We start from the raw sequence: 25,122 nt of genomic DNA, 5'->3' as shown, positions 1-25,122 counted from the left end.
GGGCAATACAAGGCGATGGGATGCAAGGCAATACAATGTAATGCAGTGCAATGGATGGGATGTGATGCAGGGCAGTGTGATGCAGGGAGATGAAATGCAAGGTGATGTGAACCCAAAGCATTCTATGACTGTATGCAAGGTGATGCAATGCAAGGTGCTGTGATGCAGGGTGATGAATGCAGGGCAATGCAATCCAAGGCAACATGATGCAGGGAGATAGATTGCAAGGCAGCACAATGCAGGGCAATGAATGCAGGGTGATGAATGCAGGGTGATGAATGTAGGGCAATGCAATGCAAGCAACACAATGCAGGGTGATTAAATGCAAGGCAATGCAATGAAGGGTGATGAATGCAGGGTGATGCAATGCAAGGCAACAAGATGCAGGGAGATGAAATACAAGGCAATATGATGCAGGGCTATGAAGGGCAGTGTGCTGCTAGGTGATGCAAGGTGATGCAGGGCAATGTGAGGCAATGTAGGGCAATGCAAGGCAATGCAGGGTAGTGTGAGGTGATGTAGAGCAATGCAGGGCGATGCAGGGCAATGCAAGGCGATGCAGGGCAGTGTGAGGCAATGTAGGGCAATGCAAGGCAATACAGGGTAATGTGATGTGATGCAAGGCAATGCAGGGCAGTGTGAGGTGATGTAGAGCAATGCAAGGCAATGCAGGGCAATATGAGGCACTACACGGCAATGTGATGCAGGGCAATGCAAGGTGATGCAGGATGATGCAAGGCAATGTAGGGTGATGTGATGCAGGGCAAGGTGATGCAAGGCAATGCAGAGCAGGGTAAGGTGATGCAGGGCAAGGTGATGCAAGGCAATGCAGGGCAGTCTATGTGATGCAGGGCAAGGTGATGCAGGGCAGTGTAAGTGATGCAGGGCAAGGCAATGGAGGGTGACACAAGCCAACGCAGGGCAGTGTAAGTGATGCAGGGCAAGGCAATGGAGGGCGACGCAAGTCAATGCAAGGCAGTGTAAGTGATGCAGGGCAGTGTATGTGATGCAGGGCAGTGTGATGCAGGGCAAGGCGATGCAGGGCAGTGTATGTGATGCAGGGCAGTGTATGTGATGCAGGGCAGTGTAAGTGATGCAAGGCAGTGTATGTGATGCAGGGCAGTGTATGTGATGCAGGGCAGTGTATGTGATGCAGGACAAGGCGATGCAGGGCGATGCAGCAGGGGTGCAGCTGTGCCCCGGCGCTGCAGGCGCTGGCCCGGCGCGGTGGCCATGCTTCATTTGAATTCTCGCCTCTCTCTCTCGGCAGATAAGGAGCCCGCGCCATGCAGTCCTTTCGAGAAAGGTGTGGTTTCCATGGCAACCAGCAGAGCTACCAGCCGACTTCACAAGATACATCACGCCTGGAGAATTACAGGCATCAAAGTCAGGCAGGGCCGAACTGCGAGCGGCAGAGGCTGGTGGCGAAGGAGTACTACAGTCAGCAGCAACTGCCGTACTCGGGCTACGAGAACAGCGCCGTGGACAAGTACCACCGGGGAAACAAGCAGTTAGCAGGGCAGCAGCTGCAAGGCAGGCCGGCCTTTTCCAGTTACACCGTGCAGGAGAACAGCCCCTACCCTGCCCGCTATTCGGGGGACGAGAGCCTGCAGGCGTGGGGTGGCCAACCGCAGGCGCTGCCCGGTGGTGTGGCCAAGTATGAGGACAGCCTGATGAAGAAGACGGCGGCGCTGGCGGGCGGGCGGCCGTACCATGAGCCAGCCGGCACCTCGCTGCCCTTCCGGACTCACTTCCAGCAGCAGCCGCAGCAGCCGCCGGCGCTCCCATACCCCAAGCTGCAGCGGCAGAAGCTGCCCAACGACGTCTCCTCGCCCATGCCCTTCTCGCAGAGCCCACACTTCGGGCAGCACTCCCAGTCCTTCCCTGCCTCCTCCACCTACTCCTCGGTGCCAGGGGGCAGCCAACCTGCACACTCCTATAAGAGCTGCACGGCTCCCTCCGGGCAGCCGCCGCTGGAGCGGCCCCTGAGCAGCACCACCAGCCTGGCCCCAGGGCCCCGTGTGCCCAACCTGCACGGCTACCAGCCCAACCGCATTGGCTACGAGCAGCCCCCGCAGCCACCACCGCAGCCGCCGCAGCCGCCGCCGCAGCCACCGCAGCCTCCGCAGCCTCCACAGCCACCGCAGCCCTTGCAGGGGCGGCACCATGCCCCGGAGACCCTCCACTACCAGAACCTGGCCAAGTACCAACATTACAACCAGCCCGGCCAGACCTATTGCCAAGGGGATGCGGCGCCGGTCCGGACGCCGGAGCAGTACTACCAGACCTTCAGCCCCAGCGCCAGCCACTCGCCGGCTCGCTCCGTCGGCAGGTCCCCGTCCTACAGCTCCACTCCTTCCCCATTGATGCCCAACCTGGAGAACTTCCAGTACAGCCAGCAGCCACTGAGCGCCGGCGCCTTCCCGGCCGGCATCACCGACCACAGCCACTTCATGCCGCTGCTCAACCCTTCTCCCACCGACGGCACGAGCCCTGATGCTCAGTCTGGCAACTGTAAGAACATGCAGAAGGAGAAGCTGCCTGAAAACCTGCTGTCAGACCTGAGCCTGCAGAGCCTGACTGCGCTCACCTCCCAAGTGGAGAACATCTCCAACACCGTCCAGCAGCTGCTGCTCTCCAAAGCAACCGTGCCACAGAAGAAGGGCATCAAGACGCCAGCGAGGACCCCGGAGCAGCTCAAGGGGCAGCACTGCAGTCCTGAGAGCAGCACCTATTCAGCAGAGCAGGTGGGGACCCCACTGTCCGACCCACTGAGCACCCCTCAGTCCGTCCACGCCGAGGCCCAGGATGCTGACTATCTCAGTGGGTCAGAGGATCAGTTGGAGAGGAGCTTCTTGTACTGCAACCAGAACCGCAGCCCTGCCCGTGTCAACAGCAACTCCAAGGCGAAGCCTGAGTCCGTGTCCACGTGCTCGGTGACCTCCCCGGATGACATGTCCACCAAATCCGATGATTCCTTCCAGAGCATCCACGCCAGCCTGCCCCTGGAATCCTTCACCAAGTACGTGACCAACGACCGGGACTGTCCCCGCCTGCTCCTCAGTGCCCTGTCCCAGGAGGAGCTGGCTTCCGAGATCATCGTCCTGCAGGATGCCATCAATGAGAAGGCAGATAAAGCCTGGGCCAACTTGCCCATGCTCAACAAGGAGCCCACCAAGTCCCCCTTCCAGCTGGAGAACCACCGGCCCTGCCTGGACTCCATGGTGAAGGGCGCCTGGCCCAGCCAGGGTGACTCCAGCACACTCACTGAGCCCCTTAAGATGGACAAGGCTTCAGGAGCCAACGCAGGGAAGGAATTCAGTGAGGAGGTGTATGAGGGTCCCCAGGTGGAGTTCACAGCCACCGAAACCAAGGACTCATTGAAGGATGCTGCTCCGCTCGTTTTCAACTCCAAACCCAACATCCCTGCAGCCACGTCGAGCGCTGGAGCCCCCGGTTATAGCTGCTACTCCAACACCACTGCCAACTCGGTGGGGTCTGAGAACACCATGGAGAACTTCGAGTGGCCGGAGGAGAGCCTGGGCGACGCGTGCCTGCGGTGGAAGGAGCTGCAAGCCACCGAGCTCCCCAAGGCTTTGTTCCCCAATAAACTGGGGGGGTCCTGCAAGGAGAAAAAGAATGGCTGCGGCTTGGATCTGTGTGATGGAGAGCAGCCGGCCAAGAGCGAGCCGGACCGGGAGTACGGTCAGCAGGAGGAGGAGGAGGAGACGCTGACCTACGATGAAGCAGCGAAGGCAGACAGCGAGAGGTGGCTGCAGGACACCCGGCACTGCTGCTCGGCTGGGGACTTCAGTGAGATCCCCATCATCTCCTCACCGGAGCTGAAGGAGTCGGACCTGGAGGCAGAGGAGTACTCATCGCTGTGTGATCTGGCTGGTGCAGAGCACAAGTCGGTGCCATTCGATGCCTCACCACCCAAGCCCCCCGAGGTGCCTGCGGTGCTGTCCTCCAGCGAGGTGCCCGTGTCTGCTGAGGAGACCGTGAGCACGGTGGAGAAGGAGAACTCGGCTCCTGCTGCCCGTCTGTCCGGTCAGTCTGTCATCCTGCTGGGCCCTGCTGTGGGCACAGAGACCAAGGTGAAGAGCTGGTTCAAGTCCTCCCTGCCGCACATCCAGCCGGAGGAGGAGAGCGGCACAGGGGACACATCCCATCCGGAGGCAGCCGATGCTGAATCCAACCCATCGATCGCAGTGAAGCAGCAGCTCCCCCCTGAAAACACCCTGGGGAAGACAGAGCCCATCTCACGGGGCAAAAGCCTCCGCAACAAGAGGGTCCATTGCCGGCTGACAGAGGGGGACAGTGCAGGCAGCGCTGTGCTGAGCCCCTTTGATGATGGGCCAACAACCGGCGGCGTGGCCGGCGCTTGCCTCGGACCCGACAGCCAAGCAGAGGTCCCAAGCAAGAGCACCCACAGCCAGACCCCCCGATTCCCAGCCGAGGGCTTGCCGGCACGCATGTGCACCCGTTCCTTCACTGCGCTCGCTGAGCCCCGTGCCCCGGCCCCATTGGAAGGGCTGAAAGCCCCCGTGCACCAGGAGAAGCTGGGCAAGAAGCCGGCTTGCGGCGCGAAGCAGCGGGTGGCCTTCAAAGCCAGGAAGCGCAGCAGCCGGCCGGCCCCCAAAGTGGTCCAGAGCACCGGGGACACCGCGCTGCTGGTGCCCGGTTTGGTGGTGGCGGAGGAGGTGGTGGGGCCGACACCGTTAGAGGGGGATGCGGTGGATGGAGGGGATAGGGACCAGCGGTCGATGATCCTGCGCTCGCGGACCAAGGCGCAGGAGGTGTTCTACACCAAGAGGCAGAGGGGCAAGCGGGCGGCTGACGTGCGGCTCAAGAACTGCAAGGTGCCCAAGAAGCTCATCTCCAACAACCACCTTCCGCCTGCCTTCAAGCTGGCGGCACCAAGCAGCCCCCATAAGGAGGGGAAGGTGGGTGCCCGCATGAAGCTGCCCAAAGCAGGGCCGGGTGTTGGGGGCAAACTGTCTGAGCGGCCCCTGCACTCGCTGAAGAGGAAATCCAGCTTCATGTCCCCCATCCCTGCCAAGAAGAGGAACCTGGTCCTGCGCAGCAACAGTGGTGGTGTGAAGGAGGAGAAGGCAGAGGCCCCCCCCCAGCCTCTTCAAGAAGATGCCGGTGGCCAAGAAGGTGAAGACCAAACTGCCCCCCAAGACCTCCGGTGAAGCCATCCCAAAGCCCCCTCCTCCAAAGGAGGCCCCTGATGTCTGCATCAAGATCACGTCGCGGGCAGCCTTCCAGGAGGCCACCAAGACCAAAGTGCTGCCTCCCCGCAAGGGCCGTGGCCTCAAGCTGGAGGCCATCGTGCAGAAGATCACCTCTCCCAACCTCAAGAAGTTCTCCTGCAAACCGGTGGTGGCTGCAGCCTATGGCACCGCATTGAGCCCCATGGAGCGGGTGAAGCACACCGGGGCGGCCGGTGACGCGCGGTTGCCCAAGCCGGTGTCGGCACAGAAGGCACCGGCTGTGCCGGGGGCAGAGCAGCTGTGCCGCAACCCCAATGGCCGAGCGCCCAAGGGGAAGCTGGGCGCTGGGAAGAAGCTCTCTGCTGATAACTGCCATGGTGAGGCATGCGCGGCGGCACCGGCGGCACAACCCGGCTCTGCCGTGGTGGCCAAGAGCTTGGGGCTGCTGCCCAAGAAGAGGAACCGCAAGGGCAAAGCGGCGGCGCTGGGCATGGCCAAGGCGCCCTTGGTGCCGGCGCTGTGCCCGTTACGTGCCGGCGGTGGGGAGGAGGCACCGCGCGAGGGCAAGAAACCAAAGAGCGAGGAGAAGGAGATGGGTGAAGGGTCCCCCGATGGACGCGCCGCGGCCGGAGCCACGCGGGGACCGAAGGCACGAGCCAACCACTCCAACTACAATGGCTACTCCAAGCGGCAACGCAAGCGGCTGGGCCATGGCAAAGCCAAGGCGGTGCCGGCGCGGTGCAAGAGCCGCGGCAAGCGGCGGCGGCAGCAGCCCCAGCAGGCTCCATTGCTGCATCCTGCCGAGCCCGAGATCCGGCTCAAGTACATCTCCTGCAAGCGGCTGCGCGCCGACAGCCGCGCTCCCCCCTTTGCTCCCTATATCCATGTGGAGCGGCGAGGAGAGTTCACCACCGCCTGCACCGTCATCAACACCCCCGGTGAAGAGGCACGGCTGCAACGGGCACCGGCCGGGCCGGCGCCGCGGCCACGGGCAGCGCTGCCTGCCTCCTCCACCATGCACATGGGGCCGGTGGTGTCGAAGGCGCTGAGCGCTGCCTGCTTGGTGTGCTGCTTGTGCCGCAACCCTGCCAACTATAAGGACTTGGGGGACCTATGCGGGCCCTATTACCCCGAGGACTGCCTGCCCAAGAAGAAGTCGCGGCTGAAGGAGAAGCCGCGTGCGGATGAGGATGCTCTCACCACCGAACGGGCATCCCGAGGGCTGGATGGCGGCTGCGGTGCCGGCACAAAGGCGGCGCGGCCGGATGGTGCTGCCGAGGGGGGCAAGCAGAGCTCGCTGCGCTCCAGCCCACGGGGCATGTTCCGTAGGCTGCAGAGCTGCTACTGCTGTGACGAGAGGACAGAGGGCGAGGAGGCAGCCGAAAAGCCCCGACGGCATGAGTGCCATAAGGCTGAGTCCCCACCGCAGGAGCCGGTGGGAGACACGCAGGAGCATTGGCTGCACGAGGCTTGTGCCGTATGGACCGCTGGGGTTTTCCTGGTGGCAGGGAAGCTCTACGGGCTGCAGGAGGCTGTCAAGGCAGCTGCCGACCTGGTAAGAGCTCGGCTGCCTGCCCGCGGTGGTGCCGCACCGGCCGCCTTCAGCTGGAGCTGGTCCTGCCATGATGGAGTACATAGGGTTGGCCCCCATGAGTTGGGTTGGGAGGGGAAGTGGGTGTTCAGGCACCGCTGGCTTCCTGTGGGGTTTGTGCTGCTGCGTCTCTGATAGCACCTAAACACCCTGTTCTAGGCATAGAAATGGGCTTGTGGTGTTAGGGGATGGGAGGGTGACAGGACATCCCCAGCACCATGAGGATGCTGAACCTGGGGGGTTCATGGGGTGGCTTGGATACAGCCTGCCAAAGCAGGATGGGAGGTGAAAATGGGCATGATGTGGCCCGATGCCACAGTGATGGGCAGCAGGGGAAGGGGACAGGCACCCTGCAGAGCCTGGGGTCTCCAGCAAGCTCCCCAGTACCATGTTTGGGGCTGGCTGTATTCCCAGGCCTCTGGCTGGAGGCTGCTGCCCTCTCCCTGCCCATGCCACAGGCCTGGGTCCTCCCATCCCTGCAGCACCCACTGGGGATGGGGCAGGAGATGGGGGACACCATGAACCATGGCACATCCCCATGTCCATGCCCCATAGAGGATGGCTGAGGGCTCGGGGCCATCCAGAGGAGTGTAGAAACCTTGTGTGTGGTGGTTAACGGCCGAGTGAGAGGCACAGCATCACCCGTGGTGCATCAGCATGGGAGGAAGGATGCTGCTGGGGTGGGAGGCGCAGGGATGCTCCGGGATGCTCTGGGATGCTCCGGGATGCTCCGGGATGCTCTGGGATGCTCTGGGATGCTCCTGGGCTCTGATGGGCTCTCTCTGTCTCTCCACATCTCTCCCTGCTCTGAACCCCCGGGTGCATTTAAAGAAGTGCTCGAGCTGCCAGCAAGCGGGAGCCACGGTGGGCTGCTGCCAGAAGGGGTGTCCCCACACCTACCACTACGCGTGTGCCGTCGACACAGGTGAGCCCATGCAGGGACAGGGTCCCCTGGCAGCCTCTGCAGTGCTCAAGCCCAACCAAGGCCATAGGACAGGGGAATGGTTTGGGTTGGAAGGGACCTTAAAGCTGATCCAGTTCCAACCCCCTGCCTAAGAGCTCAGCTCAGTCTCCCCTCGGGCAGGTTCAAGCCATTCCCCTTGGCCTGTCCCTACAGGCCCTTGTCCCAAGCCCCTCTCCGGGTTTCCTGTAGCCCCTTTAGGTATTGGAAGACTGCACCAACAGTGCTGGCTGGTGTCCCGAGTTTGCCTGGCCTCAGCTGACCCCTTCATTCAGGGGACATTGAATCAATGTCCTTCATTCAAGCACTGTGGCTGATGCACACAGTGGCGGGGAGGTCATGGACTGTGTCCCCATCACTTGGGGACATCCATGGTGCAGCACAGGGACCCCCTGACCCGACCTTCTCTCTTTGCAGGTTGCTTCTTAACTGAAGAGAGCTTCTCTCTGAAATGTCCCAAACACAAGGTAAGTCCAGAGCCCCCTGTTGTGTACCCCTCGTCCCAATGCTCTGCAGCCACCCTGGGGTGGGAGCACCCACCTTTGGACCCATGGGGACACCACACTCAGTGTCACCCCCATGTACCAATGGGGAACTGTGGTTCTGGGGTTACCAAGCCACTGGGGGACAGGCAATGGGGATGCCAGGTCCGGGACCTCGGGTGGGGGGGGGGACGACGGGGGTATCCCCATTCCCTAAGCACTGACAAGGTGGGTGAGAGTGGACCCATTGGATGGGAGCCCCATTCTTGTCGGGTGGGCAGGGTGGGCACTGATGGGGACCGGACCCCCCATACCCATCCATGGGGAGCACCGGGCTGACACCCCCCTTCTCCCCGCAGAGGCAGCCGGTGTAGCGCCCCACGGGCACCCGCCCCGGCCGCCAGCGAGGGACCGGTGGAGGAGGCAGCGCCCGGGGAGCGGGGCCGGGATGTACCGGGATGCACCGGGATGTACCGGGCTATACTGGGCAGTACCGGGATGTACCGGGATATACTGGGCAGTACCGGGATGCACTGGGCTGTACCGGGCTATACGGGGCAGTACTGGGCTGTACCGGGCTATACTGGGCAGTACCGGGCTGTACCGGGCTATACCGAGCAGTACCGGGCTGTACCGGGATGCACCGAGGCGTACCGGACCGTACCGGGCTATAGCGAGCTGTACCGGACTGTATCGGGATGCACCGGACCGGACCGGGCTGTACCGGGCTATACTGGGCAGTACCGAGCTGTACCGTACCGGACCGTACCGGGCTGTACCGGGTATGCGCAGCGCTGCCGCCCGTTCCCCCCACAGCCCGTTCCGAGCGGGCGGAGCCAGCGCCGGGTTTTCCCCCTCGCCGGGCCCCGGTAAAACCCGTCCTGGCCGTCGGGGATCCGGAACGGGATCCCCCGGCCCGCGACCGCTGCACAGGGGGGAGGGGGGAGGGATGGAAAGGGGGGTACAAAGGGGGGGTCTCGGCGATGTTGTCTTACTGTGGGGCCGCCGGGCCCCGCTGTGGGTCCCGGCTCCCCATAACTCACACTGATCTGATCTGAGATGTTGCCTTCAGCAAACCTCACGGTGTCTGTCTGTATATACGTGCGGAGAAAAAGAGTCAAAAATAGGCAAAAAAAAAGACAAAAAGACAAAAAAAAGGATAAAAACCGTAAAAAAGGATAAAAAAATAGAGACAACCCAACGGCCTGCTGTTTGAAACACCACTCTGCTTTATCCGTTCCCTTCTTCCATCTCCTGTCTGCCCCAAACCATCCCTGGGTACCAGACCCTGTGTTGGGGTGATGGGCGCTTGGCTTGGGTTGAGGGGAACCCATTGCCTCCAAACCCTGGCTCATTGCACCCATCACACTCCCACTCCATGGGGTGCTGGCATTGATGGGATGGGGATACTGGTCCTGCTCTGTGGGACCCCCAAAATCATCCTTCTCGCTCTGCTTTGGTGTCGACAGCATCTCCTCATGGTGCTGATCTTTGCTCCCTTTGCTTGTGTAGAACCCCAGGCTCTGGATGCTGAACCCCGTGATTCTGGGTGCAAAACCCATGGTTTCGGGTGCAGACCCCAGGGTTGTGATGCAAGGTACAAACGGCTTCCAGCTGGCAGCAGGGTCCTTATGGGAGGAGGAAGAGGAGGCTTTTGCTTCCTCCCTCTGCATAGCCCTGGCTCAGCAAACCTCTGGGTTTGCTCAGCTCCCTTGGCTTTCACTTCCCTTCATAATGGAACTGGGGGGGCTGCCCAGCACTGGGATCACCCCCTGCCCATGTCCCCCCATTCTGCATCACCCCAGTAGCAAATCCCCAACCCAGGGTGAATCAACCCCAAATCCCATCCTAAAACCAGAGCCACCAGCCCTACCTGCAGAGCATCCTGCAATGGGCATCACAGTGCTAGCCCCATCCATCCATCATCCATCCATCCATCCTCCATCCGTCCATCCATCCATCCATCCTCCATCCGTCCCCTCATCCCGACCCCTCAGAGCCAGTGCCCCCCTTGCTGCCACATCCCCTCCATCCCCAGCCCTCACCCTCCAGGTTTGCTGGCCACACAATGTCTGTTGTTTCAGCAGCTTTGCCTCGGACACAGGAGCAAAAGACACAAAAAAGAGGGAAAAAGGGGAAAAAAAGAGGAAGAAGAAGAAAAAGAAGGAATTTAAAGCAGAAATCCCAAGGAAGCTCCGGTGTCCCTGGCAGCGTTGCCTGAAATCTGGCTATTTTTAGTGACATCTTGTACATATGACTGTAAAATGGTAAACCGTGTGTATTATATATTGCCTCATTATATAGTGTATATATATGTATACATATACATATATATAATATATATGAAGACTGTAAATGTTAAGACTAGTGTTCTTATTAGTATATTGCTTCACACTGAAGATTGTGTGTAACAAGCTGTTTCTAAAAGATGTTTATTTTCCTTAAGAGTAAAAACCAGGTCATTGCATTCAGAGCGTCAATAAAGATACAACAATTGTTTTGGAAGTACGTGGCGCCCTGCTCGTGGCCTCTCTTTATCCTATGGGGGTGTCCATCCAGGCCCCCCCATTCTGTACCAGCCCCTGGTCCCCATGTGCCACCCGTGCTGTAAGGATGGAGGTGATGCTGCAGCATCCTTAGGGTGGGGAAGGGGGTTTAGGGGCCATTGGTACCCATTGGTCCTATCCCTCTTGCCCTTGCTGTAAGGATGGAGGTGATGCTGCAGCATCCTTAGGGTGGGGAAGGGGGTTTAGGGGCCATTGGTACCCATTGGTCCTATCCCTCTTGCCCTTGTGGTAAGGATGGAGGTGATGCTGCAGCATCCTTAGGGTGGGAAAGGGGGTTTAGGGGCTGTTGGTACCCAGTGGCTCCATCCCTCCCACCTGTGCTGTAAGGATGGAGATGATGCTGCAGCATCCTTAGGGTAGGGAAGGAGGGTTTAGGGGCCACTGGTACCCACTGGCCCCATCCCTCCCACCCTTGTCCCCTCCACCCCATGCAGTGCAGGACCCACAGCCATCGGTCCCGTGCCCCAACCAGGCTCTATGTGACCCCCAACTTCAGTGTCCCCCCCTCCCCAGTCCAGCACACACCAGTATAAATAATCAGCTTTAATTTGTCTGTACAAAACTCTCTGACTATGAAAATACCATTTAAAAAGGCAAGGCAGGGGCAATGGGGGGCTATGTACAAGAGGGGGTGAAGCAAAGGGATGGGGGTACCCACAGCTCTCCCCTCCCACCCTCCCCCCGGAACCCTGTTGCATCCTGACATCCCTTCTCCTAAAGGCAGCTCCTAACTGGGGGGACTGGTCAGTGCTGGGGCTGGGAACGGGCTGGGGATCCCCTTTTAGCTACCATGGGTATGGATGGAGGGAAATGAGGGGGCCACCATGGGGTTTAACCTGCTCCAAACCCCCCTGCAGCAGTGGGGCCGGGTAAGGGATAGCAGGAGATGGGGATGAGCACCCCGTGTGTCAGGGCACTGGGGGGTACTGGGTGGCACTGGGGCCAGGCTGTGAGCATCCCAGTGCCATGCAATACTGCGACAGCGTCACTAGAGGTCCCCACGTCCCATCACCCACGTTGGGCTGGGGACAAGGACAGAGCCATGGGGGGGGGACAGGACAAGCACACCCGGGGTACCCCCATGTGTGTGTACCCCACACCAGGACCCTCCACCCCTATCCCTGGTGTCCCCTTCCCCTCCTCACCCCCCCCTTCACCTTGAAACCCCGATCCCATAGAATGGGGAAACTGAGGCACACTCGTGCCCACATCCCAGCCCCACAATGGGTACAACAGGGATGCTGTGCCCCCATCCCCATCTATCCCGATGTGACGGTGGTGCCGCTGCCCAGCTTGATGATCATCTGCTGGCAGTCATGCAGGGTGCGCTTGTCCCCCAGTTTCTCCAGTGTGCGGGCGGCCTCGGCCAGCATCCCCACCCGTTGTCCTGGTCCCGACAGGAAGCTGGGGGGCAGGTAGCAGCAGGCAAGGAGCAGGGCCTCGGCATGCTCCCGTGGGGAAGGGTGGCTCTCCGGCTCTCCGGCTGTGGGGGGACAATGGGGTCAGACCCATGGAAGGCATCGCCCCTTCCCTTTGGTACTCTGGTGTTTGCTCATCCCATGTACTGCTATGGGCAGGAAGGCCCCGTGCCCATCACACAGGTACTGGGGTGATGTGGGGGAGGTCCCAGCCCATGTCCCACATGGAATCATGGAATGGTTTGGGTTGGAAGGGACCTTAAAGCTCCTCCAGCTCCAAGCAGGGACACCTTCCACTGGAGCAGCTGCTCCAACCCCTGTGTCCAACCTGGCCTTGAGCACTGCCAGGGATGGGGCAGCCACAGCTCCTCTGGGCACCCTGTGCCAGCGCCTCAGCATCCTCACAGGGAAGAGCTTCCTTATCTCCCACCCAAATCCCCTGTTTCACTCTGAACCCATCACCCCTTGTCCCATCACTGCAGTCCGAGACCCTCTCCAGCATCCCTGCAGCCCCTTCAGACACTGGAACCTGCTCTGATGCCTCCTTCCCTCCTCCATCCCCCTCAGTATCCCACCCTGGAACCTCACTACCCACCTGCTTTGCTGCCTTGCCCCCCTCTCCTCCGCAGGCTGCGGTCCAGCAGCTGATGGGTACGTGTGGGGCTGGCACGGGCCATGAGGCGAGTGGTGGCTTCGTGCAGGAACACCTGTATGGGGATAGGATGGATGAGCACAGGCGGGTGCCACGGCTGCAGCACCAGCCCAGAGGCCGCGGTGAGGGCCTCACCCGGCGCATGGCAGGGCGCAGGGTCTGTGCCAGGCGCCGCAGGCTGCTGAGGTCCTGCTGGAAGCCGCGCAGCTCCAGGGCGGACGCCTGGTAGAGGCAGGGCCGCTGCTGGCTGGCGCTCATCTGCTGCTGCCACAGGTTGGTGCGGGTCACCAGGAGCAGGTCACACAGCAGGAGCTGCACTGCCTGCGGAGGAGAGGGGAGAGGGTGAGCGGGGGGTGCGGGGGGGGAGGGAGGGAGGGAGGGGGGGGGGAGGAAGGGATGAGGAAGGGATGAATGGAGGGATGGATGGAAGGATGGAGGGGGGGAGGAAGGGATGGAGGAAGGGATGAGGAAAGGGATGGGAAAAGGGATGGGAAAAGGGATGGAGGAGGGGATGGATGGAGGGATGAAGGAAAGGATGGATGGAGGGATGGATGGAAGGATGGAGGGGTGAAGGAAGGGATGAGGAAGGGATGGGGAAAGGGATGGAGGAGGAGATGGAGGAAAGAATGGAGGAAGGGATGAAGGAAAGGATGAATGGAGGGATGGATGGAAGGATGGAGGCGTGGAGGAAGGGATGGAGGAAGCGGTGGAGGAAGGGATGGGGAAAGGATGGGGAAAGGATGGGGAAAGGGATGGGGAAAGGGATGGGGAAAGGGATGGAGGAAGGGATGAAGGAGGGGATGGAAGAGGAGATGGAGGAGGAGATGGAGGAAGAGATGGATGGAGGAATGGAAGGATGGAGAGATGGAGAACGGGATGAATGGAAGGGATGGAAGGATGATAGATGGAAGGATGAAGGGATGGAAGGGATGAAGGAATAGAGAAAGGAGTGCAGGAAGAGATGGAGGAAGGGATGTATGGAGGAATGGATGACGGATGAAGGAAGGAAGGCATGGATGGATAATGGATGCGTGGATGGACGCTGAGGTCCCTGCGGGCAGGCGCTGCAGCGCGGGGCCACCGCCGGGCTGCATGGCAGGGGCATTGCACTCCCAGTCTGACACATGCAATGCAACTACAATGCACCCCTGCAAGGGCCAGGGCACCTCCCGCAAGGGCCGGGGGCTCCCCAGGGTGGGTACCACCTTCCCCCCCCCCCCAACCCCAGCTCACCTTGTCAATGGTGGCCTTGGGGGGGGTGCCCATCTCCAGGCTCTCCCGCAGGCAGCCGCTGGCCTTCTCACAATGGCTCAGGCTGGGCTGGCTCCCATCCTGCTTGCTCAGCATGGCACGGACAGCACGGAAGGAGTGCAGGGCAGCGCGGGGCAGGGGTTTACTGCAATGGGACACACACACACACATGCAGGGACCATGGCTGTGCCCCACTGCAGAGTGCATTGTCACCCATAGGGGATGGGAGGGGAGTGATGGAGCTGCTCCCATCCTGCCCATGGCATCCCCTGCACTCACTCTGAGCTCTGCAGCGCCCGGGGCATGGTCTCCACCAGCGGGTACAGGCGCTCGGCGCCCTCCTCATCCCCCCGCAGCCAGTGAATGATGGTGCCGATGAGGGATGCCCACCACTTGGACACGGGGTCGGTGCCTGTGGGGCAGGAAGGACACAGGAGAGGGGTGTCCACCTCTCTGGTGGCCCCCTTCATGCATCACCCGCATGAGGGGGACACACCAGCCTTTACCTGTGACAGCAGCCAAGCCAGAGCTGATGGAGGGAGTGGGGCCGGATGCGCCACTGACGTTGGAGCAGCCATTGAGGAGCTGGAGGTACTCGAGGGCATCGGAGAAGCGCCTGTGGGAGAGCGGCCATCAGTGGGGCTGGCCCCATAGCGGGCACAGGGAGTGGGATGCCCATCCCAGCACTCACCCCTCTCCCTGTGCAGTGGGGCGGCCGGGCTCGGGCATGGCCACACAGCACAGAGCCTTCTCCAGGAGGTGCTCCCGGAAGAGCTGGGTCACCTGCGCCAGCGGATCCACTGCGGCACAAAGGGGTGATGAGCATGGGTACCACAACCCCAAACCTGGGGATGCTCGGGGGATGCTGGTGTTACCTGGGTTACCGGCAGAGCTGTAAATGGTCTCCCTTGGAACACCCTTAACAGCCCAGTCCCCATCCACGAAGAAGCGGTGGCCCAAGGGGTGGCAGAGCCACTGCATGGCGGGGGGCACGGCCCCACCATGGGACAGAGCCACGCGCCGGGCGCTGCAGAGGAAGGGGCGCTGTGGGGAGAGCAGGGGGTCAGGGTCCTATGGGGCACACGGGATCCCCATCCCATGGCAATGGGATCGGCCCTGCTCTCACCGCCAGGAAGTGGAAGCAGCGGTGCAGGCTGGCCTTGACCCTCAGCGCGGCCGCCACGTAGATCTCAGCCAGGGCAGCCACGGATACAGCATCCCCGGCGCACTCAGCCAGGTTGACAGCGCTCAGAGCCAGGTTGATGGCCAGGAGGTGCCCCCCTGCCTGCTTCCCTTTGGGAACGGGATGGGATGGGGTTATCAGTGGGATGCAGGGTGGGATGTGCGCATCCCCATCCCTTACAGCGTGTGCCCATACCGGCCAGGTGCAGCTGGTGCAGGCGGTGGTACGCCATGGCGGCATCGCGGGCGCTCTGCCGGACGTGTGCCGGTGGCGGTGGGTCCTGGCGCAGGCGGCCGGCGCGGGCGGCCAACCAGCGGCCCACCCAGAGGCGCTGCAGGAGGTGGCGCAGCAGGGTCCAGAGCAGGCTGCAGGCCAGGTCCCCGTGCGAGGCCGGTAGTGGCCGGCCCAGGGCTGCCAGTGCCGTGCGCAGGTGCTGAGCGCCCTGAGCGAAGTCACCCTGTGCATGGGGAGAGGTGAATGGGATCAGGGAGTGCGTGGGAAAAAGGGGAGGGGCTATTCGGGCAGGGTGGGAGCGGATTGGCTGAGCTGAGGGGGTGGGAGGGGCTGATCGCAGGGGGCGGGGCTTCATGTGTGCTATAACAGGTGTGGAAAGTGGGCGGAGTCAGAGCAGGTGGTAAGGAGGGGCATGGGCAGGTGGGCGGGGCTACTTGTGGCAGGGTGGGATCGGATTGGCTGAGCTTAGAGTGGGAGGGCGGGGCTAGATCAGGGGGCGGAGCTTCATGTAATGGTGGGGGGCAAGGGGTGAAAAGTGGGTGGAGTCAGCACCAGTGGAGGGGCTGGGCGGGGCTACTCGTAGTGTCAGGTGGGACCCGATTGGCTGAGCTTAGAGAGGGTGGGTGGGGCTAATGGCAGAAAGGGCGTGGCTAATGAGAAGGGGGGCGTGGTTATTGTGGGCGTGTCATGTGACGTAACCCCGAGGGGCGGGGCTTACCCGGTCCAGGTCGAGGTCTGCCTGTCTGCGGTGTCGCCAGAAGAGGATGGAGGGCTCGGAGTGGGGCCGGGTCACCGGCTCCCCGCACACAAACAGCCGCACCACAGCCCCCAGCACCAGAGCCACATTCAGTGCCCAGAATGCCAGCGTGGGCCACAGCCACTGCGCCCAGCCCCACGGCTCCTCTGCGTGCGGACAGCGTCAGGGACACGGCTCCGTTCCAGTGTCCCCCACCCCGTGCACACCAATGGGTCTCCATCCCGGTGGTGTCCATCCCATGGTCACCCCAAGGGGCTCCATGCTGTACCCAGGACAGTGTCCAACCCAACAGCCTCCACCCTGTCCCCACCTCAGCATCCTCCACCCCAATCTCATACCTACCCCAAGACCCCTCTGCTGATGACCTCCATCCCATGCCCACCTCCATTCTCATGGTCTCCCCTCCACTGGTCTCCATCTCAGTGGCCTTCACCCCATTCCAACCCCTACAGCCTCCGCTCCAACCCCTCCAACCCAAGCAGCCTTCACCCCAACATCCAGCTCCTCAACAGCCTCCATCCCAAGCTCTTTACCCCATCCCCCCCACCAGCCCAACAGCCTCCATCCCCACATCCTCCATCCCCATGAGCTCCCATTGCAGCACTCACCCACAGCACCCGCCTCAGCCATGATGCTCCTGCTGGACCCACCGGTACCTGGGCTCCTCACCGGGGCCGGGGCCCCCCCAGAGCCCCGCAGGAGGGAGGCCATGGGGTTGAAGGAGAGGCAGAGGAAGACGAAGGCGCAGAGGGCCATGCGGGACCGGTCCAGCATGCCCTGGCTGCTGGGTGATGGGGGGGGCTGCTCCTGCTTCACCTGCATGGGCAGAGCTGCTCTGAGCCCAGGCATTGGGATGCAGGGCACATTTGGGGGTACAGAGTGTGAGGGATGGGTGTAGCACCCCAAAAACCCCCTTCCTCCAGCCCAAAATGGGGTGAGAAGCAGCCTCATAGAGCAAGAAAAGCTCTCGGCTGCTTTCCCCCATCCGGTTCACTCTGCTCTTGGCATTCCAGGTGGGATCCACATTGGATGCAGGGATCCCCCCTTGTACCTTGTCATGGTCACAGAGGGGGCTCTCAGGCTCTGAGTCGCTGCTGCTGGTGCTGCTGGTGCCGCTGCTGTGGTTGGGAGAGCCGGCATCCGACGGCGGCGGCGTCAGCATCTCCATCACTTCTGCCTTCACCACCTCCATGGGGGCCTCAGCCTTGCCCCCCCCACTGCAGGACACCAGCTCCTTCAGGGACTCTATGGGGAGCAGAGCGGGATGAGAGGTGATGGGGGGGATGCAGCTCAGCCCCCCCCAGGACCTGCCCATCAGCTCACTGCTCTTCTGCATGGCCATCTTCAGGGACAGGTTCTCCTGCTTCAGCTTCTGGTTGCTCTGCTGCAGGAAGCGGATGTACTCAATGGCCTTCCTTAGGATCGCCGACTTATTGAGCTGGTGATGGGAAGGGATGGGTCAGAACAATGCCTATTGAAGAACCCCATTATCCACCCTTATCCCGGCCCCTACCTTGGCCTCAGTGCCCACCACCAGGTCCTTGAGCTCCACTATCTTGTCATTGATGGAGGACCGATACCGCTTCTCAATGGCATTGTGTGCTGTCCGCTTCTCCCCCCGGCTCTGCCCCAGTGCCGGCTTCCCACTCGGTGCCAGCCGGTTGATGGGCAGCTTCTCGGTGTCCACCACCAGCGGCACCGTGGCCAGGATGGTCCCTCCGCTCACCAGCGCCTATGGGGATGGGGGATAACATCAGTGTGGGTCCCGGAGCATCCCTGCATCCCATAGATCCCCAATGATGGGACCTACCGGCACCTGCAGTGGGGCAGCAGAGCCGCTGGCGCTGGTGGCCAAGGAGGTGATGCTGGAGGTCTTGGCACTGCCAGCATCCGTCTTGACGGCCGTCAGCAGCAGGGAGTCAGCCTTGATGAAATGGGGCTGCAGCAGGACCTGGGGGGGCAATGGGGAGATCAGTGGGGCTGGGGGAGGCCAACGGGATCCCCGCATCCTTATCCCTGTGCTTACCGGCACTGGCTGGATGTGGGGTGAGACGGGCTGGGCCGTGGGGGCAGCGGGGGGCAGGAGCTGCTGGGGTGCCACGTTCTGCACTGCCAGGGGCTGGCCAGGCTGTGGGGTGGGCAGGGGGGGGGCTGGCCAGGGTCTGCCCCACAGCTCCGGGCTGCACGGCTGGGCACGGAGCAGAGCACAGTGTTACCGGACCCACATCATCCCAACCCTATAGCAAGATCCCCCCATAACACCCCCCCCCCATGCACCCCTCATGGTATCCTCACCGGAGAAGCTGTGCTGGCTCTGGTAGCCCACCACGGGCTGGGGGCTGAACTGGCTGCTGGATGTGGGGATGAAGTTGGGGGTCAGCATCACCCCAGGTTGGGGCTGGCTGCTGGGCACTGCCACCTCCTCCTTCACAGCCGGGGCCGGGAGCAGTGGGGCCGGGGGCTGTGGGGTGAATGGAGCCATGCCGGGGGGTCCTGGAGGCAGGAAGGTGCTGAGGGGTCCCGGGGACACGGCACCATCGGGAACACCGAAGGAGGAGTCAAAGAGCCCTGGGAAGTCGGTGTCGGGTGTGTTGAGCAGCTGGAGCATGTCTGCAAAACACCCCCCCCCCCAATGGCATCAATGCACCCGCATCCCAAAGGGGATCCCAGCACCATGGGGATGGGTTCCCATTGTCCGGAGGTGGAATTCCCTGAGAGCACAGGGATCTGCTCCCTGCAGCATCCCCAGTGGGGGAACGGAGGCACGGAGCATCCAATGGCTGTCAGCAAACAGAGGTTTCCAACCCATCTGGGGGGGGCAGGATGGGTCTCAGCCTGCCCCCAAGGTGGAGGGGGGCAGAGATGGGTTTGTGCCATCCCATACTGAGAACAACCCTGTTGTGGGAAGGGGAACGGGCTCTGGGACACCCGGGATGCACCAGACCCCTGTGCCTGCCCATGGCACCTCCAGTGTGGGGTCAAACAGCAGGGTGCAGGGTGCTCAGTGGGACGTCCCCATCCACACCCCCCAGCATCCACACATGGGGGTGTCCCGGGATGCTCCCACCAAAGCATCCCCTATGGTACCCTATGGTGCACCCCATCACAGAGCATCCTCACACAAGGACCCCTATGGGGATGAGGATGGCGATGGGGGGGGGGCCTGGGTGCTGGGGGGTCCCAGCCCCACAATGGGGCACCGGAGGTGTGGGAGCCCTGCCTGGCCAGGCCCACAGCAGGGCGGCCATGGGGTGATGCCGACTCCGCCAATCGCCGCCCGTTCCCCCCCCCCCCCCCTCGGGGCCGCACCGAGGTGAGCCCGGCCACGGGGGTTACTCGGGGTCAGGCTCCGTTAACTCCTTCATCCTGCACACGAGGGGATGCTCTGCTCGGTGCTGAGCACGCAGTGGGGGTACCCCATAAGCAGGCAGCCCATAGGGAACAAGGGCTTTGTGCTGCCCCATTTACCACCCTAAAGGAAACCCTGGGTACCCCTTTATGCACTGATGTGTTCCCAGTGGGGTCCCATTTCCCCCCTTAAAGACATCCATCCATAGCATTGGTGTGTTTCCTTCCCATTCAAGCTGCCCCATAGTCCAGAGGCAACGATTTGGGGTGCAGAGAGGGGATGCTCCATCCTATATCCCCCTTCTAAACACCCAGCACCTACTATACACCATGCCATGGACACCCAGTACTACCACCCTGACCATAGGAGCCAAATGGGGCAGAGCAATTGATTGTGGGTCCTGGAATATCACATCGGGATGACCTATGGCCACCCATGGCTCAGACAGGGGTCAAGCCATGTGGGTGAAGCGTGCTGCAATTCCCACCCTTCCCCTATCCATGCCAAAAGCAGATCTGCTCCCATTGGCATCAGATCCATCCACCTCCATCCTGGATCCTGGAGGAGAGACCCTATAATGGGGTAGGAGGTGGAGAGCTTGGATGGGACCATACCCACCTCGATGCATGCTCCACCGGCTCTGCCGGTCCGTGCCAAAGGCACGGACCGGCAGAGCCGGTGGAACATGCATCGAGGCAAGCATAGGGTTGGCCATAGGCCAAAACACCCCAATTTTGGGCTAAAATCACCTTAATATTGCACCCAGCACCCATTAGACCTCATCACCATGATGCTGGGGGATGCTTCCCTATCCCATTGCTCCCATCCGGGCAGGAGCTGGGTTCTAATGGACCCCAATGGCTAGGATGCTCCATTGAACCTGCTATAGAGCTTCCCCCATCCCTTCCCTTCTCCGCCTCCTCTTCCCTTCACCCCATCCCGGTTGGATGGCTCAGGGAATCCTGGAGGGAATGACCGCGAGTAACCCCGCCGGTGACGTCATGGAGGGGGCGGGGTTACACGCGACACGATGCTGAGACCTTACGGGGGGGGGGGGAGGCCCCGTCGGGGCTGTCCCATTACCGGTACCTTCATCATTGGGGTCCCGGTGTCCTGAACCCCTCCTATTCCTATTGGGATCCCGCTTGTCCTCCATTATCCCCCGCACTGATCCCACGCTCCAGCAGCTCCGCGTTCCCTCCCCATACACCGGGCCCGGTACCCCCCATCCCTTGCACCCCAACGCACCCAGCCCCGCTCCCTCCATCCCCGGTACCGCAGCAACCATGCACCGAGCACCGACCCCGCTCCGGAGCTCACGTCCCGGTCCCCGGTCCTATGCCCGTGCCCCGAGCCCGGTGCCCGCAGTGAGCGCAGCACCGGAGCCGCCCGCTCGGGACTCACCGTCGATGTCGCTCAGCAGCGCGGTGTCGATGTCGTTGGCCCCGGAGAGGCCGAGGGACGGGGTCAGCCCCTCCAGGGCCGCGTCGTCGAAGGCGAGAGCGCTCATCCCGGCGGCTCCGGTACCGGCTCCGGTACCGGCTCTAGGAGCGATGGGGCCGCCCGCCCGTCACGGCCATGGCCCCGAGAGGGAGGAAGGGGACGAGCCGCCAAGTTGCGAACCGTGCCCAGAGCGGATCCCGGCGGGGGAGGGACGGGAGGGAGGGAGGTGGATGGAGGCGGATCCGCAGCCGAGGACCGCCCCGAGCCCGCCCCGCTGCACCGGGACCACCGGTAACACCGGGAGGTGATGGAGCGGGGGTAGGGAGGGCATGGGGATGGTGCGGGGAGCGGGGATGGGAGCTGGGCTGGGGCAGCCTGGAGGGGAGAAGGGTCCTGAAGGGGAGACCTGAGAGCAGCTCCAGTGCCTAAAGGGGATGCAGGAACCTGGAGAGGGGCTTGGGACAAGGGATGTAGGGACAAGGCAAGGGGAATGGCTTGAACCTGCCCAAGGGGAGACTGAGCTGAGCTCTGAGGCAGAAGCTGTTCCCTGTGAGGGTGCTGAGGCGCTGGCACAGGGTGCCCAGAGAAGCTGTGGCTGCCCCATCCCTGGCAGTGTTCAAGGCCAGGTTGAAGCATCCTGCTCCAGTGGAAGGGGTCCCTGCTTGGAGCTGGATGAGCTTTAAGGTCCCTTCCAGCCCAAACCATTCCCTGGTTCCATGAGCAGGGCAGGCAGTGAGGCTGCATCCCCCGAACAGAGCAGCAGCCCCTGGGAAAGGCACCAAGCCCTGAGGACAGACACCAAACACCAGGGCAGGGCTCTAAATACCAGGGCTGGGCATTAAATACAGCTTAGGCCTGGCTTGGGGCACGGGTGGGAGCAGGAAGGGGGGTTCATGGGGAGGAGAAGGTGGCGGCAGCGGCTGCAGGAGCCCTCAGCACCTCATGGAGGCCACAGACTGGGGTGAGCCTGGACTCCTCCATCCCCTCTTGAGGCTGCTGTGGATGCCTGCCTTCCCCTCCTGCTCTGGGGTCCAGCACATGCCTCAGCACCACTGCCCTACAGCAGCATGGACCTGGGTGGGAGAAGGTCCCACTGCCTTGGGCAGGGGATGCTGAAGGGGTGATGCTGCCCTATGAGAAGGAGGAAGACCATTGGTGCCTTTGGGATCAGCCCCATGGCTGGCAAAGGGTGGTAGGGCTCAGTGTGGGGGTCTCAGGGTAAGCCCACGCTGTGCCCTGGACCATTGTCCCCTTGGAAGTTTGCTCTCTCCTCATGTTCTATGGATCTGAGGTTACCTGTGGCTGCACCATAACCATGGGGGTTAGAACCGGACTATCATAAAGCCCTTTCCAACCCAAACTGTTCTACGACCCTATTGGCTTCCATCATTGCCTTCCATGTGTGCAATGGGGCTCACTGGGGAGCACCCCATGTGTGCCCATGGTGGTGGCAGAGCTATGGGCTCACAGCCCAGCCGGGCCCCTCTGCACCCTCACCCTGCTCAGCCTGGGTCATTCACTTGTGCCCCAGCTGGGGACGAGCCCAGGGGCCCTGGCTCAGCTCCATGGGGATGGCAGGGGCAGTGCTACTCACACACAGAGCATTGGCAGTGGTGCAGACATCTCTCACCCATAGAAAAGCCCTGGACAGACCCACAGTCTGCATGGGGTGAGCAGGGGGGCTCTGTGCTGCGCCCCACATTCCTATTCGGGTCACCAGGCTCACAGTGTGGAGGTTTCCCTTGCTCAGCACACTGCATGAGGATGGGGAAAGGGAGATGGATGGGATGTGTCCCCACAAGGCAGCATGAACATGGGGGTCACGCAGCTTTAACCACCCACACAACACCCAGGGCACAGCTTTCCCTATGGAGACACAGTCCGGAGTTAAGGAATCACACGCACAAACACAGCCCCATCTTCACACCTGCACCCCATGCGCATCCCTGCACCCCAAAGCCCCCTTGGTTCGGTTTGCCCCCAGCTCCATAGGACCACAGCAGCATCCCCGCTCCATGGGGAGGAATGAAGCGGTCGGGATGGGGCGGGTGTGTTTGTAGGGCAATGGATGCGGTCGAGGTGGGGGCTCCCCATGGTTGTGGGGTAGGGAAAACCCCGCCTGTAGGACCAGGCCCTGGCAGCCAATGAACGGGCGGCCCGGAGTGGAGTGATCCTGCATCACGGCTCAGCGCCCGGGATTACATCATGTGGGTCCTGCGGGGATGGGGCCACGTGGTTGCTCTGGAGTCGCTGAGAAGCTTTTCCTGGGAGGAAACCGCAGGGATGAGACGGGAAAACAACGGGCATGGGATGGATGGGATGTGGGTGATGGGATGTGGGTGATGGGATGTGGGTGATGGGATGTGGGTGATGGGATCCGGGTGATGGGATCCAGGCCATGGGATCGGGATGCGGCGCTGGGCACAGCAGCAGTATGGAGCATCATCACTGCCCTGCAGGCTCCGGGATGTGCTGTGCTGCAGCTGCATCACCTGCATGGGGCATCCCGCATCCTGCTCCCCTAAAGGGCTGTGTCCAGCCCCGGGGTGTTTGCTCCAGCCCCATTTGAGCCCTCACATCCCTCATGCTCCGGGTGTTGTTTTGCTACAGCAGAGCCTGGCGTTAATCATTAATGTGGCTTGTAAACAGATTCAAAGCCTCTTCTCTCCTTCACTACCTGTAACTGCTCTGCCAACTGCCCCTTCCTGAGTGGGTAAACACAGAGCCAGGCTCCGGATGCGGCACAGCCACTGCTTGGGGTTCATTTACCCCGAGGTGAATTCACTGTGGTCACTTCCCATTGGCACCAATGGGATCCAAACCTGGCCCCTGACACTGAAAAGCAGCAATGCACACCCTGCATGAGGCACACGTATGTGCTCCATGCTCAGTTTGGGGGGGTCTGGTGGCATCTATGGGGCACACATGCAAAACATCCCCACATTCTTGTCCTGTTCTTACTCTTCCCTTTGCACCCACTTTGGCTCCTGTTGGGGTTTGGGGTTAGAGGGGTGTGTGGCTGTGGGGCAGAGCCTGCTCTCCCTGCACAGCACTGGGAGCTGATGACTTTGTGTGTGATTCTGCTCCCTTCCCAACACAGCCATGAACCTACCTGAATATACCCAACAGGGAGTCAGTCCCATGGCAAACCAGCTGGGGCAGAGCTGGATTGAACACATGCTAATCTGCAGCTACAAGGAGGAGAACCCCATCTTTCAAGCTGTTCCACACACACCCCATCCCCACAGCAGCTTTAAACCAGAGGCCATGAAGTTCTGATCCCCATGTGCAATGGGTTCGGTTCTGGCTGAAGTGATGCTGTATCACTTGTTCAGGGTTCCTAAAGGGCTGCTCTTCCTCCTCCTGGACCCATCAAACTGACAGCCCTAAGTGAAGGTGTTGGAACAAATTCCTGGTGGATGAGTCAGGGAGTCGCATGTTGCATGGGCTGGGAACATCACCTGCATTGCAGTGCACAACAGCTCCTTACCCAGCGCTTTCTAGGTCACCAAGGATGCTGAACTGAAGTTACCCTCCCAGTGAGGGTGGCAAGTGAGATGGGCAAGTGACAGTCATCAGGTCCCCCCTGAGCCTTCTCTTCTCCATCTGAACCCCCCAGGTCCCTCAGCCATTCCGCATCACACTTGTGCTCCAGGCCCTGCACCAGCTCCATTGCCCTTCTGTGGCCCTGCTCCAGCACCTTAAGGTCCCTCTTGCAGTGAAGGGACCAGAGCTGAACACAGGATTTGAGGTGCAGCCTCCCCAGTGCCCAGTGCATGGGCACAATCCCTGCCCTGGTCCTGCTGCTGATGCCATTGAAGACCCAGGGCTCTGTCATTTGAGGGCAACCACGGATTCCCCAAAGCCCACCTTGTGTTTTGCCACCTGATGGGCACCCAACAGCATCTACAGACCATGTGCATCTCCCACCTTGCTCATCATCCCTTGTGCGGTCCAGCCTGGGCACTGAAGCAGAGCGAGACACCAGGACGTGAGAGACAGATGGACACCATCC

The 25,122-nt window shown here is 61.6% G+C and overlaps 2 protein-coding genes across 2 annotated transcripts in view; one reads left to right on the top strand and one right to left on the bottom strand.

The window, feature by feature from the left end:
• RAI1 (retinoic acid induced 1) overlaps positions 1 to 8,741 on the top strand; it is a 69,199-nt gene extending 60,458 nt beyond the window's left edge. The window contains 5 exon segments of the mRNA XM_034065692.1: positions 1,271 to 5,123; positions 5,125 to 6,774; positions 7,642 to 7,735; positions 8,189 to 8,238; positions 8,613 to 8,741. Of these exon segments, the coding sequence (XP_033921583.1) occupies positions 1,287 to 5,123; positions 5,125 to 6,774; positions 7,642 to 7,735; positions 8,189 to 8,238; positions 8,613 to 8,627 (5,646 nt within the window). The 5' untranslated portion in view covers positions 1,271 to 1,286 and the 3' untranslated portion in view covers positions 8,628 to 8,741.
• Positions 8,742 to 11,972: 3,231 nt separating this feature from the next.
• Positions 11,973 to 21,308, bottom strand: SREBF1 (sterol regulatory element binding transcription factor 1). Its single transcript, XM_034065670.1, is given in 20 exon segments — positions 11,973 to 12,303; positions 12,834 to 12,945; positions 13,026 to 13,211; positions 14,124 to 14,286; positions 14,421 to 14,553; positions 14,648 to 14,757; positions 14,833 to 14,941; positions 15,017 to 15,185; positions 15,268 to 15,434; positions 15,520 to 15,781; positions 16,277 to 16,461; positions 16,924 to 17,131; positions 17,367 to 17,560; positions 17,639 to 17,753; positions 17,829 to 18,047; positions 18,126 to 18,266; positions 18,342 to 18,464; positions 18,466 to 18,503; positions 18,611 to 18,925; positions 21,069 to 21,308. Coding segments are annotated over 20 exon segments (3,279 nt in total). The 5' UTR covers positions 21,175 to 21,308; the 3' UTR covers positions 11,973 to 12,079.
• Positions 21,309 to 25,122: the final 3,814 nt, after the last annotated feature.

Source organism: Melopsittacus undulatus, chromosome 8, assembly GCF_012275295.1.
Source record: "Melopsittacus undulatus isolate bMelUnd1 chromosome 8, bMelUnd1.mat.Z, whole genome shotgun sequence".
Classification (NCBI taxonomy): domain Eukaryota; kingdom Metazoa; phylum Chordata; class Aves; order Psittaciformes; family Psittaculidae; genus Melopsittacus; species Melopsittacus undulatus.
The sequence above is the reverse complement of the archived record's forward strand: the minus strand, read 5'-3'. Positions and strand labels throughout refer to the sequence as shown.